General features: G+C 39.0%; 1 protein-coding gene across 1 annotated transcript in view; it reads left to right on the top strand.

The window, feature by feature from the left end:
- Positions 1-19998, top strand: part of DHRSX (dehydrogenase/reductase X-linked) — a 174951-nt gene that overhangs the window by 96660 nt on the left and 58293 nt on the right. Inside the window, exon 4 of the mRNA XM_084299107.1 lies at positions 13076-13177. Coding sequence (XP_084155233.1) covers positions 13076-13177 — 102 coding nt within the window. The remainder of the gene's footprint in view (positions 1-13075; positions 13178-19998) is intronic.

The following is a 19998-nucleotide window of genomic DNA, read 5'->3' as shown; positions in this document are numbered from 1 at the left end:
GTTTTATACTCACAGGACCAGGTAGGTCAGGGGAAAGACAGTGGGTCCCTGAAGCTTTGAGTTTGGCAGTTTGATTTTCTCTGAGGTCAGCAATAACCGTAACTATGAATGTTGCTCTCCAGTCTCCTGTTAGTGAGTTTTCTGTAGTTATAGCCAACATTTCCCAAAACACCGAGGGTACTCACTAGTCCAAATCCCACTTGTGGAAGTAAAACAAAATAGTTGAGTTGGAAAGAACCTTCAAAGATCATTGAGTCCATCTGCCTGACCACTTGGGCTTACCAGAAGTTAAAGCATAGTAATAAGAGCACTGTCCAAATGCCTCCTGAACACCTACAGTCACGGGGCATCAACCACCTCTCTAGGAAGCCTGTACCAGGGTTTGCCCCCCTTCATGGTAAATAATTTTTTCCTAATGCCCAGCCTGACCCTCCCCTGGCACAGCTCATGCTGAGCCTGCTGTCACCAGTACCCCCAGGTCCCTTTCTGCTTCCCAGCCACTCCTATGTCTGGCATTACTCAATCCCAGGTGTAACTTCTGAATTGGAATGCAAAGACTTACCTATACAGTCAGTCCTTCCTAGAGCTGGCGTAAAGCACAGTGGCAAAGACTGTAACACCAAACACAGGAAAGAATTAAGTTTCCATTTCTTGTTCACTTGATATCTTTCCTGAAGTTTCAAAGAAAAATATTTTGATACTTTTTTCTTAAAAAAATAAATGGGTTTTCATGGGGTTAAAAGTATGTTTCTTTCGCAAATTGTTCCTGAATGAGAGTGTACTCTTTTCAGCCTGGCATTTTCTTCCCAGGGAAATTCGTTCTAACAAGGGGAAGAATTTCCACAAAATGTCTCATGAAAGCAGTTGTCATCATGACTTGATACTGAACAGTACAAAGAATGAGCATTCCTAAAAGTAAAAATTATTCAGATTTCCAAAAGCCAGCCTGCCTTCAAGGAGAAAAAAGAATAACCAAAACACTGTATATTGAGATGTAGAAGAAGAGCACTGTGGATCCTTGCACAACTGCTCCATCTTACATTGCCTGAAATTACAGGTCAGTGATAGCAGGGAGCTTCTATGAAAGAGAATTTCTTTAAACCACCATCACTAAACAGGGACACTACATTACAGAAATCATGTTAAAAGTTGTGGAGGACAGGCAAGGAGTTTGAGATGAGAAGAAGAATAGAAGAATAGCAGTAAGTATTAGAAGTAATAGAAGTAAGTAACAGAAGAGGATTGGGGGAAAAAGTTCTGAAGTTTCCCCACAGATGAATCGATCTCAAATATATATAAAATGAATACAATCCTTAAAGTAATAAGAAAGATCTTTATATCGAGAAAAAGAGAACGGAGGTGGAGTCCAGTATAGCCCGCAGCTTTTGAAGCAGCAATCAAGATACTCTAGTTCTATTCTTGGCATTTTATTCTTTTACACCTCTTTTTTTCTCTCTCTTTGCTAAGTAGTTAAGATCTCTTCTGCAGATTAGTAGCTACAAGAACTGTGAGCAGCTGCAAAACTGCCATTTCTCACCTGGGATGTAAAGCTATACTGTCGTTATTTTAGAAATGCTAATGTCTTGCACGATTTGCTTGAGCTCAGTCTCAGCTATGTGCACGTATGCGCATAATGGCACTAAACCCAAACACCACAATTATCTTTACCTTCTCTGACTCTTGGGATGTGCTCATCAATTAGGGTATGCGATGATATCTCTGTTTTTATGTTGAAAAGTCACAGTTATTCCATAGCCTTTCACAATATGAGAAGAATTTAAACATTCCCTGCAAGACTCATTATCTTTTTCCAGCATTAATTTTCTTTGTGTTACCCAGCTATCTGAGAGCCTTTGGCAAGATCCTCCTGGAAGTTGTCATCATCTGTTCCCTCCCCCCCCCCCCCCCAATCTTGAGTATGGTGAATAACACTGAGTCATCTGTACGCATGCCTGGTTCTTTTTTTTTTTCTCTTTTTCTCTGTTTGTTCGTTATTAATTGAATCTGAAGGCTGGCATTCAAATCACCTAATTTTTAAGGTTTATAACTCAGAGGTTTAAATCTGAGTCAGTGTCCCCAAGCTCCTTTTGGAGTCTGTGGAGAGCAATAAACATTTGTAGGACATGATTCATCTCATCTTAAACTAGATTTGTGAAACAGGTCAGATGAATCATATCTTAGCAGAACTCCACAGTCCCAAATCTTAAGCCTGAAAGAGAAACAGCCTAGTGTCGCATCTGGAGAAAAGAGAGAGCAAGGCTAGGCCTCCTGATTCTTAGAGGAGTAGGAAAGGACAATGGCAGTGCTGCCCAAGGCGATTTATGTTCCCTTGCTGTGACCCAAATAACATCCCAGGTACAAGTTGGCATGAGCCAGGCCAAGTAGTTGCACCAGCAGATCTGTGTGGAAGGAACAAAGAGGGACAGGAATGATGGGGAAGAGCGGCTGCCCTGCCAGGTGGTCAGAAACTGTGACAAACCTGCTCCTAAAGCTGCACCATGGTTCAAAGGCAGGCCTCCTCTTGCTTCTCCACCCTGGCTACCTGCTCCCACTGCTCCCCTCCACCAGCTCTGCTGCCATAGAAGAGCAGTGACTCGCAGACTCGTGAAGGCCATCTCCAAAAAAAAAAAAAAAAAGAGAGAGAGAGAGAAAGGAAAAAATGGAAAGTTCATTGAAGCTGCATCTGTGAGTTGCTCTGGCTTGCCATGCAGTTGTTTGAACTGACACAAGGGAAAAAAATGAAAACTTCTGGTGAAAGGGAAGGCAGTGTTTGCAGAAATATGTATTACGGTAGTTCTTATGTCCAGAATAAAAGATGGTGTGTTCTGAGCAGCTCAACAATATTCTTGCCTGAAGCTTGGAAATATTCCCTTCTTCTTTGTTTTATTTCTTTTAACTCTGAGCTTTTTGTCCTAAAGTACTATAACATGGACACTATCAGCCTCAGTCTGTTACCTCAGATGTGTAGAACAGAATATTTGCTGAGCTGTTTTCATGGTAATACCAATGCATACTACAAACATTATTCTTTATACTGGAGGTTTTTATTATGGTGGTTTTGAAATGGTAAGCAGTCATACATAGAAATGCAAGCTCTTTTCAGGAAATGTAGCCAATAAGGGAGTTGTTTTGCCATCACATAATGTTTCTCTTACATTAAAATTTACCCATGGATTGAAAAGTTAATTCATTATGAAATATCCAGACATAGTGCTGACCAGCAGTCCTACCGAGAGTGGGTTTTTTTCTTCCAGTATATATTTGATGTTGGCTTATGGAAAGAAGTGCCTGTGCAGCAGACTAAGACATACAAATTATATTGTATTCAGTATTGACTGAAACCTTTGATATTTACCATAAAGTAGCACAGAAAGTCTTAATCTATTTTAAAAAATCTGTATCAGCAAGTAAGAATTAAATGACTGAATGTTACAACTCACCCAGTTCACATCTCTAGGTAGTTACATTGCAGATAGGATGGGGGAAGCCAGATCCGCACCAATGATGAGCAAGTGGCCTGGATCAGTTCTAGGCCACTGTAAGAATTAGGGTATCATCAGCTCTGAGCTATTTTCATCCAAAAGCAGGTTAATTGGAATTGTAGATTCCTCACTGTAGCAACTAAAACAGAATATCTTTTCTACAGATATCATGGCCTTGGGAGTGTCTGTAATTAAGGTAGCTCTGTTTTAGCAGCCCCCTGATTTTCTGAATTCTCTTTTTCACTAAGCTCTTATGTTTTTTCTCTATTGTTATTAGTATGTGTTTAGAATGTGTGTGAGTTTCTTTTATGAATTATATACGGTGAAGAAAGTAGACTTAAACATTAAAAAAAAATAATTAGGGAGATTTAGGGAAGCAAGATTTAGGGGTGTAAAGTGATGAACACGGTAGCTAATTTGAAACTAGATTGAACAGGTAGGGTTTGGCTACCTTGCAGAAATTATTTTGAATAAATAAATTACACTTGCTTGTGAACAGTACACTTCATATAGAAAAGAAATGCTGCAAGTCAAGAGGAGAACAACACCAGAGGAGCACTGGTGCATGTTTTAGTCAGGGTGCATGTCTAATCACATATTCTGAAGGAAAAAGCTGCCAATAAAAGATCAGTAGGCTTTTTTTGTCCTCAGTGTTACTTTTTTGTATGCATGTAGGTGTCCTCTGAAAATCTTTATTGTTAAATGACGCAAGTGATTCAATACCTTAACTTTTAAGCTACACTGCACAAGACTCGCTAGGGATGTGCAAGTCCAGATTTGAGAAATAGGAAAGAAATTATACTTCCATTTACTTACCAGAACTATACCAGTTTAAATCAGTTCAAGGACTTGTCATCTTTTCTAAGAACACTTGTGCTCCTAGCTTCCTCTGCAGTACCTTTCCATTTTGTCATCTTGTAAAGGCCTTGCTGACTTTTATCTTCCTTAAAATCTTGACTCTGCATTACTTCCAAACAGCTCTTCACTTGAGTTTCATTCATGATGGAAAACATCAGTATGAGGACATTATAACGTGCATGTCCAATGTGCACTGTATATTTTCTGGTTTTAAATGAGATATAAGTCACAACATAGGGCTAAGTCAATGAAAAGAATAAATGTCATCCAAGAATAAAAAGCAGCATTTCTGCAATTCACAAAATATAGCAATGAAATATAGTAACAATTTGCTCACCAAGACAAAGAAGAAAATACATCTGAAAATACAGATAATAGGAATGGTGGTATTCTATATATTCCAAATATATATAGTATGGGTGGAACAATCTATTCTTCTGTCCATGAATGATGAATTTTCAGATGCTCACTGTGAGCTCATCTGTCCCCATGATGCAGAGGGCATTTACCTGAGCCTGCCCTCTTGTTTCAGGTCCCCACAGAAAGAAGAAAATATACTTAACAGTCAGCAGGATCAATGCTGCCTTCCTCAACTTTGAAAAGAGATCTTAGAAGCATCTTCACTGCAACACTTTTTTTTTTTTTTTTTTTTTTTTCCAAATAACAGCCCCAGATCAAAACTGATGTGGATTTCGTTTTCCCGCCATTTCTCCGGGGGGCTATGAATGGGGCTATGAAGCTGCCAAACTCATAGTTGCTTTCAACCTATGTGAAGGCACAGCAGTAGGTGCTAGAAATGATGACAGAGAGGTTCCCAAAGCTGTTGTTCAGTGGGGTAGAATCAAAGAAAGTCTTCTCATTGCAACAAGGGAGGGTGTCAGAGGACTTTCTTTCTCTGCAGTCACAAATCTGGGTGATGAGCACCTAAACACAGGAGGAGGGAAAGGAGACAGCATGTAATTTCTAGCAAGTATACGGGGAAATTTTCTATGTATCTATAATTGTATTTGCTATTCATAGAAAAATAAAGCCTCCCCAGTAAATAATCTGGATGAAATTTTACCCACAGGAAGCTGAGATAATCTTCCTCACCCTGAGAGCTCACTATGGATCCCACTGCCACCATCTTCTAAACTCTTCTTATAAATTGATGACAGCCAATTTCTTTTTCAAGGCCTGTCCCCGCTGAACATAAAATATTAAATATTATAGAGCAAAGCACTACTTACATATTTGGAAAACCCAGAGCATACTATGCCTGCAGCATAGGAATCCTGCTAAAATGATCACATATTTAAATAACATCCCAGCTCACAGTACAATTAGCAGAGTCACACATGAGCAGTTCTGGTGCTTTACATGGACTACCTCTTTTTTTGCATTGCTGCTACATCCCAGTGCTCAGGGAACATGAATGGTGAACCCATTCAGAGACTCTCCTGTAATGATCTAATATTTTGGCAGTACTGGGAGGATTTGGCAGGGAGAGAACTGATACACTGTTCTTACCCTGGAAGATGGCTTTCTTTGATTAACCAGTGCACAAGAGCTACGGGTGTTTGTTGAATTTAGCAGGTTAAACGATCACTGGACTAGTCCACACACTTCTGTTACAGAAGGTGAAAGTAGCATACCCAGATTGCTCAGTTTCCAAGGACAAATTTCTTTTTTATTTTACTCTTCCACCTCTGAGAGAGAAAGTGTCTGTTGGAAAGCTAAAGATTTTTTTTTTTTCCTCATTTCTCTTAGTACAATAGGTTAAAGTTAAGGTTAAAGAAATAGCACCTTTAAATACTTTTTTTTTTTTTTTTTTTTTTTTTTTTTCTATAGCTCTTTGAGCAGACAATGTTCAAACTGTCCTGGGAGTGGGGGAAGCATGAGTTTCTAACATTTGCCCACTGTGAATTTTTCTTTATGTTGTGAACATCAGTGCAGAGCTCTTTTTTCACAGCCTAGGCTGCAGAATGGCATTCAGAGGCTGCTCACAAAGGCTAACATGGGGCTCAGGAAGCTAATCTCTTTAGACTGCCTTTAGAGCTGGTGGCACAGGAATGGGTGCCTCAAGGAAGGCTCGGCTAAATGTAAGTGTTCTCACTTGCCTTCTGGAAGGTTGTAGACAAACTAGTCCACCTAAAGCTGTGACTGTTTCTTTTAATGACCATACCCAAGCTTCATGTCTTTAGGTATACTCAGTATTTTGGTCCACGGAATTGTACTTACACACTTTGCAGATGGATGTGTTCCAGCTGTCCCCTTCTTCTATGGCATATCTCAAGTATCAGCTTAGGCAGTAAATCTGTGCTAGAGCTAGCCATGGTTGATTTTTTTTTTCTTTTAGTCTCTGAAAGTCTGTGAAAGATCGGTGATCTGGAAAAATGCCACAACATTATTCAGACTGATAGAGGACTGAAAAGTAGACTGGGCAGGGTGAGGGGGAACTTGTAAGGTTCCCATCAGGCAACAGCCAACATTTTGGTTCACAGTCACATACTTAAAATAGTTTAATGAATCGGGACCCAAAGTTTTGCAAATTGTCACCATTAATGCAGCTGAAATTAGGGGTCAACCAGTGCATAGGTACCATTGCACACACTAGGTTTTTCTCTGCATTAACTGCTTTAATATTTAATTCCTGAGAATCTTGGCTTCTTATACAGAATGGGGCAGATTCTGAAGTGGTTGTGGTGTAGAAGTCAGAGAGGTCATCAAGTGCAGAAGGGCAGGAGCACAGCATAAATAGGAGATGCTGTGCTGGCTGCATTTGTGATGACTGTCTATTATTGTACCCAATACACAATTGGATGGTATACACCTTATTTGCCTTGTTGTTTTCTGTTTTGTTTTGTTTGACTTTTTTTTATTTTTTTATTTTTTTATTTTTTTATTTTTTTTATTTTTCCTAGCAGTTCTTTTAAAGTAAGCATTCTGTAGTCCTTTGGAAACACTCTGTCATCATGCACGTCTGGGCAGACTTGCACCACAGCCCTTGAGTTAGTCCCAGATGATGTAGGAATATTCTGTTAGCAGGAGGTACATTCTGCTGACAGAGGCTTGTCTGCTTCCACATGTGCCCAGGTTGTAGACAGATAAATCCCAGGGTTGTGTTAATGGCATAGAACTACTTTTGCATTTACCTCTTACAGCACTGTTGTATAAAGCCTAGTTTCTGGCCAGCTTTTGAGCTCAGCTGGTCCAAATTTCCATCTGGCCAGAAGTTCACCCCCCTCTCTTGGCAGCCCTGTTTTGAGTGAGAGTGGCTTTTCTTTTGGCTGGAAGACATGCACAAACAGATGAGCAGAGCTCACTCAGAAAGATGAGTTGATTCTGGGACACCTTTCTTTGGGGAGAAAGGACAGCTGTACTTTAGAAAGGGAGAAGGGAGATACCAGGCTTGTCTCTTAAGAGTGTGCCAGAGAAGGCCACGTTTTATTAGTGTCAGCAATGACAGTGCAGTGACAAAAGGGAAGAAGGCTCCAGACAGTACTGCTTTATGCCTTTACCTCCTCCCAGTTCATACTTTCAGTCTGCTGGCATTTGCTCCACTTTTATTTCCACCTGCCACCTTGCTGACAGAGCTTCTGTAACTTTGCAACGCAGCATGTATCAGATGGTGCTTGCCTCATTAAGAGCAGTTTCTGATGCACAACAACCATCCAGGTGCTCAGAAGCATAGTCAGGTCTTTCATGAGCAGGACATTTCTCCTTGCTTCTGTGCGGATGACAAAGTATGACTGTGAGACAGAATAGCAGGTGATCAGCCAAACTCCTCAAGGCCTCTTCAGGGGATACAGCATCCAGAGAAACAATGCACCCATGTGGAGCTTTTGCAGCATGTTCTGGAGCATGAATATTGATTCCTCAGCATTTGTGATGATCTTGTATAGGAACCATTCCTTGTGCATTGCTGGAGAAATAACTCTTCCTGCTGACGTCTTCAGACACTGAAGACGGGTGGCAAATGGGCAAAGCAGTCCTTTCTGTAGTTCACTTCCATCATGAAGGAGCTCCCAACTCCTTGCTACTCTGGGCAGTTATAGCTTTCCCCAGAATGGACACCGTGCTTGTTTTTATTTTATTTTTATTTTTTTAATTTTTAACAAAGAAAGAAAGAAAATGAAAGCATGATGGAACACTGCACTGACATTAGCAATAAAAGAAAGTTGACTCTGACTTCTGATTTCTGCTGATGTGGAGCTGTAGCTGTCTATAATGATTTCAAGATGATGACTTAGAGTTGATTGCAGAAAAGAATCATTTGGTAGGTGATTTCCAATTCATCTTAATCTGATCTAAATCAAAACTAAATGACATAGCCTTTGTGGAAGCCCCAATATTGCATTTCCAGTGCTCAGCAGATCAATGAATGTCAGAGAACTTTACAGTTACTGACCGTTCACTGAAATATATGCCCATTCTTTTGCCCTCTAATTTTTCCTTCTGTAGCAGACCAAAATTCCATGTCATGCTTTTTTATTTATTTATTTTTTCCTTCAAAATGTGCAACCAGAGTCAACTGTGCTGTCATGGAAAGCAAAGGAAGTGAATTGCAAAAGAAGTGAATTGTAGATATTCAGAAATAAAGGCGTGTGCTAATAACATAAAGAAGCAGTCAGTCTGAAATGCAGCTCAGGGAAACTGACCCTAAGGGGCAAACTCAAGTGAGCACTCGGAGCCTGCATCAGGCTCTCATGGGTCTCACGGTGTCAGAAAGTTCTCCAAGGCGCCTGCCCATCATGTCCTCTGATGTCAGTGATCATTACCATGCAAGCTGAGGCCGCACAGTGCAGGAACAGACACTATGCAGGTGCTTAATGGTGCCGTGTGCTGTGAACCAGCATCACTCTGTGGGATAAGCAAGTCTTACTGAGGAGCAGCCAGAAAAACTGCTGCTGAAGGTGCTGCGACAGATACATGCTTAAAAGAAAGCAGTTATGCAAAGCAGCAATTGTAGCACCGTCTATATATATCTGTTCATAGGTGGATAATGGCATTAGAAGCACTAGATGTCTTTTGGGAAATTATGCTCCTTTTATATTTTATTAGCTAATAATTTCCTGACGATGGAGTCATCAAATTACAATAAAATAATAGTAAGGTATTTTTAGCAGTGAATACTTTCACCGGTGTCTGACAAATACCTGCTCACTTTCTTTGGGGAGATTATTTAGATAAGAACAAGGGACATATCCACTAGAAGAAAGAAACACAGACATGGCTGTCATTCTAGAAGTACCTGAAAACAAGGGGAAGAATAGGAAAAGACAAAATGAAATGTGGGAGACTTAGAAATTAGGGTATTTCAGCAGAATTAGTTGGATTATAGATGTAGAGTATATGTATATAGATATTTTATATGTAGCTTCTATTCCCCATTTTATTCTTAATGGCATACAGCAAATCAAAGGAACCCGTTAATTTTTAAAACTTACTATACTATTAAACTCAAAAGCAGAATGACCATTACTATCAATTAATAGGTACTTGAATAATTTGAAGTCTAGTGGCTGACAAACTAAAATGATATGAAATGATATATCTACATATTAATATTGGCTTACATTTCAGTTTGCCTGCTGTTATTGCACATTTTTATTCTCTTTGCTCATACCTACCTTACACAGAATACCTTTTCCCCTTGTTTCTGAAAAGCTTTGTCATTCACATTGCTGGTGCAAGTACAGGTTTGGTCATTTGCTCACATTATTAAATGCTGGTCTTTAATGAAGACTTTTTTTTTTTTTTTAAAAAAAAAAGGCTCACTTAGTATATTTTTGCATACTTTGAAATATTCTAAAAACTACCTGTTATCCTTATCTTCTAAATGCGTAATACCTCAGAACGGTACTAGAACAAAGTGCTCAAATCCTGGGACAGGAAGAAGTTTGGTTTCTATTCACAGCCCTAAAATGACTGACTCAGAGCAGTTTTTCTGTCCCACTTTCCAGAGCGTGATGGCATCTAGGGCAGCGTGGCTCTGCCTCCGGTGAAACTGGCAGAGACCTGCTGTGCATGACCGAGCATGAATAAGGACTTTGGTCATTAAGGTTTCTGCCCTGTGAGCGAAAAGAAAAATTTGGGGTTTGATTTGCCTGTTTGTTTTCCTTTCCAAAGCACGTTCTGATCTTTTGATGGAAAGTGCTTTATAAATGCTGAATATGATGACACACTCCCCAAATAAGAAAGTAAATAAGCTTAGTAATGATAGTCTCGCCCTAGTATGACATTAGCCTAGTCACTGTACAGTCATAACAAAAGACAGCATTTGCTCCAAAACTACAAAATTAAGGGAGGGGAAATGGGACAGGTGTAGCAAAAAGTTACCTTCTTGGAAGGATGAGGTTGTACTGGTCAGCCTGAAAAGCACTTGTCTTGCCATACTGGCTATCTCACCGCAGTGTACATGTAGGTTGTTGGCAATACAGAAAAGCACAATTTTGATGAGGGAAGAAATTAAAACTTGGGTTAGTGAATGTTCTCAGTCACCAGCTTTCCTTGTGTATTTAGTGGCATTAGCAAAAACCAGGAGGGTGACTGACGTTGCCACAGTCCATGAAGGTATTGAAGAAGTGGTTAGACCCTGCACTGTGCCACCACGTAGTGCAGCTGATGGAAGCCCAATGTCTTCTGTACCTGATGAGTATTTTGTGTTAAAAAGGACTCCTCCATTGGTGGTGTAAGGGACTGCCTTATAAGAAGTTCATCAGGCTTTTCCTAATCGCTTTCCTTGATAAGCTGCCTGGAGAAGCAGAGCAAATGCAGAGTCAGCATTAAAACTCACTTAGGTCTTTATTCCATTCCTTGTTGCAGTAGTTACTATTATGTTAATGCAAGCAGGTTTGTGCATACAGGCCACAGGAGGAACAACCTGAACAACTCTGTTCTTTAGCAGGAGTTAATAACCTCTGCATTTCCTTGCCACCTCTGGTTGCAGGACATTGGTAAAATTAAGCAAAATTGCGGATCTCCTAAAGGTCTATAGAGAACTCAAGATATTATCCAGACTTATTCATGTGATAGTGTGGTTGAAATGGTGTGACTTTACAACCATGTAGAAAAAAAATTATTTAAAGTGTTTTTAAGCTGGAATCTACTCTCTCCCTCTCTCTCCTAGAAAGGACCACTGAATAATTTATAAGAATTCACTAAGACCATTTTTGTGGACTAATATTGTCTCTATTCAAAACATATAAGGATCATTAAAGCTCTGCACTCTGTAAAACTGAAGGGAACTGAGGGAAATGTTCTTCTATAAAGGATTTTAATAAGAGCTGTGATTGCTTTGTTATTTAGCTTGCTATTGTGCCTGCAGGCCTGCCTGAATCTATATTGCACAGACATACTATAAAGAAGCATTATAGGTACAGCTTGCAGCCCTGATTGTGACAGGATGAAACAATTTGGTAAACATCACTGATGGAGCAGGGAAAGCAATAGCAAGGAAAGGTCACTTTCTAGAGCCTCTACTGTAGTCTGGTTATTGAATAGTTTAATGGTCCTGAAAGAAAAGTTTTATTTGGCATGTGTGTGAAGAGCTGTGTAACTTTAGTTTTCCCTTTATTTAAAGCTTGCTCCTTCTCTAGCAGGAGGTGGGGGAAGCCATATGCAAGGAAGGGGTAGCTGTTGTTTCCCACAGAGCAAGGGAGTGGGGCAGCAGTAAGGTGGGAGGGCAGAAGAGATGGGGAACAATGCAACAAGGACCTGGAGGTCAAGCAGGGTGGGAGCCTCAGTACTCAGCTATGGTGGCCAACACTGCTGGGAGCCATGCAGAGGCTGCCACAGCTCAGAAAGACAGTGAGCTTGGTGAAATCAAATCGAAGTAAGTGCTTGTCCTGCAAGGACACGGTGAGCAAGGGGAGTGGGTTTTGTATTACTTTCATATTTCTTACTACTTTACTAGTAGTAAGAGATAGTGACTGATGTTGTTGGGGAGACCCCCTTGTTTGCACATTATAACCCTGGTCATGGCTGCCACCTAAGGCAATGAAAGCAGACGAAGCAGTTCTTTGAGAGTGAGGGGTGAGAAAGATGAGGAACTGAGGCAGGATAAGAATTCTCAGATCTGATTGTTTTAAAAATATTGGGGTATTTTGATAAGCTTTAATTTTTAATTTTTAAATTAATTTTGTATCATTGGAATGAGGGTCAATGGCTGACTGATGCCTTGGACAAAGGATGCTTTTGTCAGAGATCTATTTTATTGGAAATAAAAATATAATGATGTTAAATGTATTTTGAGACATTCAGCAGATAATCTGAAAACAAACAAACAAACAAACCAAAAAAAAAACAACCATGGAACATATTTGTCATCCTCTGAGAAACGTAGTGACACCCAGTGTGGCTTCTCTTCTCCCCATTTGATTTTCAGCTTCCATGTCTTTTCATCTCAAAGTTGGAGAGCTGCAGACCCTCCAGCAATAGAAAAAGCATTGGGATTTGGACATATTTGCTCCGTTTGAAACTCCTTTTCACCCTCTGGGAGCAGCACTACTCATGTTTGCTGTGTGAAGAATTGATGGCTTAAAATAGAAATGGAGGAAGGAAGGGAAGAAAGAAGGAATCTTCTGAGACTAGCCAGTTTTACCAATAAGTTGCAAAAGCCAAGTTTAGTTTTAAAATGTTTACACTTTTCTGGTGAGATTATCACGGAAGTCCTTGCTGATGTATGTAAATGTATTTTTATATCTTTATAACAGTCTTAACTCTGTTTCTGTTCAACTCCTCTTCTCTTCCAGTGGAGTTTTTATACTGTGATTTGGCTTCCATGAAGTCTATTCGGCAATTTGTGCAGCAGTTTAGAGCAAAGAATTGTCCACTCCATGTCCTGGTGAATAATGGTGAGTTCCATTTTCTCTTTACATATGGGGAGGATGTGACAAACGGGGCTCTCACCAATCATTTAAACATTTCAGATCGATTACCTGGACCATACAGCAGGCTACAGTATGGCTGCGCTAACAGGGTTGTCTTCCTAGGGGTTAAATTGCAATTTTAAGAGAGCACCAGCTGAGCAGATTGAACACTTGGGTGCCACCCTTCCTTGTGATGTTATTGCAAGCCTTGCTTCTTGCTGTGTTTCTAAGCTTTCCAGCACTAAAACTCATGTAACAGCAGAAAAATCTAAGCATCCATTAAAAAAAAAAAAAAAAAAAAAAGGCAAAGCAAAGTAAAGCTGTAATTCATGGCTGTAGAAAACCTGCCCTTTCACCTTTGCTTTCTCTCCTTTATATTTCCCTTTTATGAACGCATGCATTTGCTCTTGCTGTGTGTTGAGCTGGATGGGGGTCAATCCATATGAAACATAATCCAACAAATTATCCAAGTGACCTCAGAGCAGTTACTGCTCTGATCAAGGTGCTACTGTAACGTTGTCCATCAAACTGCATCCTCAGTGGTCAGAGAACAAATTAAAAGGATGACATTTATCTTGCATTCATACAATTATCAAATGAATCTCATTACTCTTAAGGATTTAAACTTAGTTATTCACATGCTTGCCATCTAATTATTCTTTGTAGCTATGGTATTTTTGGAAAACAGCCCATACAATAATTTTCCTATATGCTCTGTGCATTTTCCCAAAGGGGAATTTTCACCGGTGTATTTAACTACGGATAAATCTGCCAGCAACAATTTAGGCTTCTTTTTGAAGCTTTCTGCTGTTCTTCTTTTCCCCATTATTTGCATGCATGCTCATTATCTTTTCCCGTGAATCTTTTGGTCCAGGTGAAGGCAAACGTGCTGCAAATAAAATATTTTGTTACATTTGTTGATGCCTTAAACAGCTCTCAGTAATGCAAATACTGCAATAAAAAATCAAGAGTATTTTATTTCCTGATTGATATGAAACATTCATTAAATGTTCAAGTAAGCGTTCATTTTTATTTCATTAGTCAAAAAAACACCTACCATTATAATTTTAATCATGAAATACTTAAAGGTAGTGGATATTTAATCCTGGTTGCAAAATCTCTGTAGTTGTATATGCCTTCTTTTAAAGATGCACAGTGCAAACTGTTACACAGGTGGGAACCAAGCTGCATTTTGAACATGTAGCACTTTGTAGAACACAAGGTTTTGATATCTCTGCACCCATCAGGAAGCCCCTGCTTCTAGGGCTGTGTGGTGGGGGTTTGGAGACAGCTCAGGGGAGAAATGATGGAGCTACAATGACAGCATGGCTGGAAACCCTCTTGAGTAAAGGACTTGGTTCTACCCTACGTGCTGCAGAAACAGGACAGATACAATCGCAATTAAATGCATATTGTTAATCAATAAACCAACTTAGATGCAAATAGATCTCATAGTGTGCTTAATATAAGACCAAAGACCCAAACCCTCTTTTGAGAAAGAAGCTTGAGACTATATCTGCCTGAATCAATCTGTATTTTCATGACCTGCAAGAAAGGCATTTGATTTCACTTATGATTGTTACCAAATACTTAAAGTTGGAAAGAAAATTTGGTTGTTAAAACAAACAAACAAGCAACCACCACAAAACAACTTGTTAGAAATAAGTCTGGAATGGTTGGTCCAACCCTGCTTTTTACTGAAACTAACGGAATCACAGAATTGATAGTATCCAAAGCTGCTGTAAATACTCCCTTATAATTAGGTTAGTCTCTGATCATTACCTGGCACATCATCAGCATCCACCTCTAAAAGCTCTTTCCCCCAGTTTATGATCCTTTATGTTTGTTCTTGTAAATAATCTGTAGTATTCAGTTTTGTAACTAGTTTTAAAGTGAAAGCCCAAGTGCTTTCTTGGTATATCAGAGGAAAATGAAAATACCTAATAGAGGTCTAACATAAAAACCTTTGCATCTTCTCTTGGCTTTCCATCAGTACTGAGCACATACAAGACAAATGCTGACATTTAGGCTACCTGGTAGGTTTTTCCTTTTTCCTTTCCTGCCCTACTCTCTCTCTCTCTCTCTGTCTCTCTCTCTCTCTCTTTAAAACCAATTTCTTCACTATTATGCAGTGTGCTAAGGAACGAGATCCAGTCCATCGTGGACTGCAGGGCTGGAGGCACTACTCACTCAAAAACCTCATGACAGTTGTCAGCTCAACTTTCTTCCTTGAATGATCCCTTAGAAACAAGCTTGGGTCCCTGAGAGAGGACAAGGCTTGTGATAATAAAGTGTTTTATGTGGATGAGTTGTTGGGCATGTTATCAGTAGTGAGTATGCCTTCTGTCAGAAAATTTAGTTGTCAATAGCAAGGCATTTTGCATGGCCATTCGAGTACTTGTAGGACATCCCTAATGATATGGTGGATTTTCTTATGTCTCACTGTATGCATCTAGAATAGTGGGTTTCTTATCACCTAATACTTTATTATTTCTTACAGATCTTGAAGATCTAGTGTTCTTGATATGAAGAAGAATTTTTGTTTTCTAGCATATGGGAAAAAGCCTGCAGGCCAGGCATCTGCACAATGCATTTGTAGGCAGTCATACGCTTTTCAGAATCTGACCCGAAGTCTGTTGGGGCTAATAGGACATCTCTATTAGTTTTTGAAAATGGATTTTATATGGGCCCCATGACTTCTGAATCATACCAGGCTTGGAATCTAATAGTAAATTTCCTCTCTGTTTTCATAGGAGCAGGACTTCATTATCAAGGATTATATTGATTTATTATACTTAATGTAAAAACACCATGAACTGTTACATTGCATTTCTTTTCACACTACATTAGTGTTATTTAATTGCTTTATTAAATTAAAATATTTTAAATTGATCTATATAATTATGTCTTTATATTATATATAAATATATATTTATTATATATTTATATTTATGTTCATATAATATAAATATAAATATATTTATATTTATTAATATATATTATTAAATATATTTATATTTATGTATTTATACTATTATATTTATATAGTGGTCTGTCCACATCATATCTCCATGAGTATGGATACTGAATGAATGTTAAGGTATATGATATTTGACGGGGTGTCGTGGTTTAACCCGGCTGGCAGCTAAACACCACGCAGCCGTTTGCTCACCCTCCCCCCTCCCTCTCTGGGACGGGGGAGAGAAATGGAAAGTGAAGCCCGTGAGTTGAGATAAAGACAGTTTAATAAGACAGGAAAATAATAATAACAAAAATAATAATAACAATAATAATAATAATAATACAATGGTGATAATAGGAAAGTAATAAAAATATGTACAAACAAGTGATGCACAATGCAATTGCTCACCACCCGCTGACCGATGCCCAGCCTAACCCCGAGCAGTCCGGCCCCCTCCCCCCGGCTAGCCACCCCTATATATTGTTTAGCATGACGTCAGATGGTATGGAATACCCCTTTGGCTAGTTTGGGTCACCTGTCCTGGGTCTGTCCCCTCCCAGCTCTTACTGCACCCCCAGCCTGCCTGTTGGCAGGACAGAGCGAAAGGCTGAGATGTCCTTGGCTTGGTATAAGCACTGCTCTGCAACAATTAAAACATCGGGGTGTTATCAGCACTCTTCTCATCATAAGCCAAAACACAGCATTCCACCAGCTACTAGGAAGAAAATTAATTCTGTTCTAACTGAAACCAGGACACGGGGGCTTTTGTGAATCTAACAAAATGCCAATCATTTCAAGATGAATTGAGGAAAGTTCTGACATCATACAATAATACAAACTATGAAATTAAGATTGTAATATTATTAAAGATAGGTGATTTGGCACAAGTTGCTGTGTTAGGTCAATCAGTACTATATGTTTGACCAAAGATCATTATGAAATTAATCCGTTTCCCAGATCACTAGTGATTTTTTTTTGAAAAAACATATCTGCTCTCCATCACTTGCTTGGCTCAAGGATCTAGCTGGAAATTAATTTAATAGCAAACTCCTGAGTTGCAGAATATTCTGCTAGAGCTAGACACCCAGATGCCACAAAAAATTCAGTAAGGTTTACATATCCAACCACTTTCGGCATGTTAAGAAGTCTAAGCTTTCAAATTGGAGATTAGTGCACTGAAGTCACCTCCTCTCTTTTTTGTTATAGATGTTTTTAGCATATATATTTAACTTTCTAATTCCTAATTTCAAAGAAAAAAATTTGGTTGAATACACACATGATTTCAGCTGACAAATAAAGGTCTGTTGTGCCATTACTATGCTTTCTGCATCAGTAATGTGCATGCTCAGCTCTTGTCTTTTAAATTAAACAAAATGTATTAAAGACGCAAATAGGGCATTACATAAACATTCCTTAAAAAATATAATGTGTCAATGGTAAAAAGAGAAAAAAAAAAAAAAAAAGAAGAAAGAAAAAAAAAGACACCAAAATGTAATGCATTTTCTGTGAAAAAAGTTAAAAAAAAAAAAAAAAAGGTTAGCTAAATAGTCAAACTATGAGCCACAGAAGGGTAGATACAGTAGAACTTACTCTGAAGAATTCTTCTGAAAGGTCAGAAGAATGTGTATTCTAGTCCACTAATTTTCAAGTGGATGCCATTTTTTGTTTTTTGAAAAGGACAGCATGTTTGTAATGTTGAAAATCATTTAGTATATTACAGCATCTACAGTAGCATAGCCATTTAATACAGTCATTAAAACAGTATCATGGTTAAGATGCATTAAAAAGTCTTCTATCTTCAAGAACTGCACAAGGAACAGATGTAAAACACTTTGTAAAATTCCATAAGCAGCAGTCACTGGTTCATGCTAGAGATATTTTTTCTAACTTGAAGTCAATTGTTTTCTCTGTGTGCTAGAAATGTTTCTCAGTATCTTTTAGATAATGCTTTAACGTATGTGTTCTTTGCAGTACTTTATGATCTTAAAACTAAGAGAGCTAACACCAAAATCACAACATCTATACCGATAAAAGAATAGCTCTGGATACCAAACGTACATTGTCTAATTCACTAAAAATGAAATAGCAACTACCTTCTCTGTTGCAGTTTACTGAAGGGCTTGTGGTTTTGGCTTCAGGATAGGAAAGGACTGAGAGACAACTACATTTAGTATATGCCTTGGCATGCACACAGACACAGAAAAAGAGTTTAGAGATTTCAGTATATTATTAGCCTATTGTAGGCAGATTACATTTAATATATTTCAGGTTGAAACCTATCTGAGCCAATTTAAAATCAATAATTCTGAACTGCTGGCTAATTCAGAGGATCATACTCCATAAATTGTGGATCATCTGAGAAATCTCTCTCTTGATAGACTGAATAGGTCTCTATAAGCTTATTTCTTCAATTTCTAGAGCACAACAAAAGACATATCTGCAGGTAAGCATGTGAAATATCAATATATTTCTTTGTGTTACCTACAGTCAGTTCAGCCATGTGCAGTCCAGCCATAATCCTTTGCCTGAAGCCATTTGAGAAGTCCTTTGGATGTTGTCGTGTTTGATCACATATTAAATTACTTGTTTTTAAGTATTTCTAGGATCAATCTTCAGAAGAAATGTGAGATTTGAGGGGTGGGAACACGTGGATATAACAAATGCAAACAATTTTATAGGTACCTAGCTATTCACAGGTATTATGGATTGGTTACGTTTAACCACATTTACTTACGTTATAGCACTGGGATCTAGAAAAGATCCTGTCCCACTGGATTAGGTAAGAGCCAGCTCCCCTGTCGGTAGCAGCTGCAGGCTAAACAGGCTATAAAATGGAGTGAAGAAAAACCAGCCACAGAGAAGTGGAAAATAACTGGGAAAAGCCCTGAGTTAAAGTTAGTGAGGAGGATTGCTGCTCTTGACTCCAGTGGAACTTGGATTACAACAAAAATAATGCTTTTCCTCTGGTTATACAGAAGGCTGTGGTGAACTCAGGAACTGATCTCTCATGAATCTTGTTCCATTGTCTTGATTACAGGCTCATTTTTCATCTTTATGCTTCCCTGAAGACAAATTAGAGAAATATTTAAGCCAAGCTGAGGTGAAACAGGAGAGAGAGGGAGGGACAAAGAGGGAGAACAAGGAGAAAGAGAGGAGGATGAACACAAGGGCATCTGGCCCTTTACCTGTACGTAATGGTTGACTGATAGTAGCCATTGTGGGAGAGCTGGGCCTCTGGGAGGTTTTTAGAGCTGGAAAAGGTAATTTGAAGTAGAGGGGAGATTGGTTTCAAGTGGATATTCCATGGATGATGGACAAAACTACAAGAGTCGTAAATACAGTAACATGCAATATTAATTTGTTCTAAAATTAGAAGATACTCTGAGAGGCAGTTTTTTTGAAGAAGCCCTGTGATAACATATGGCATTTAGTTGATCTTTTTCAGCAGAGGTATCTTTATCAGAGAGGCGACTGGAAATCATGGGGAGGCTGGCATACTGTTTGCACACTGTGCATTACAGGTATTTGGTGCCTTGGGTACTGGAAGCAACGTGTCTGGGCACATGTGTCAGAGCTCCGTGATCCTGCCTACAGTGCCCAGCCCAGCTTGTTCGGAGCCACCAATGGTTGTGCAATGCTGACATTTACTTAGTGCCCACATTTTTAGCAGCAGTCATCAGCTAGAGCTGTTATCGTACTTGAACGGCATTGTTGTCTGCCAGAATATGTATCCACTACAAAGATACCAGATTTCTTATAAAAGGTTTACTTTTTATTTGATTAACTAATATGTTGGAAGAGCAACTTTAGGCTACTTCCAGCTGTCAAACTGTAAAGATTTCAT

This window comes from Netta rufina (assembly GCF_964035555.1).
Source record: "Netta rufina genome assembly, chromosome: 1".
Classification (NCBI taxonomy): Eukaryota; Metazoa; Chordata; class Aves; order Anseriformes; family Anatidae; genus Netta; species Netta rufina.
The sequence above is the reverse complement of the archived record's forward strand: the minus strand, read 5'-3'. Positions and strand labels throughout refer to the sequence as shown.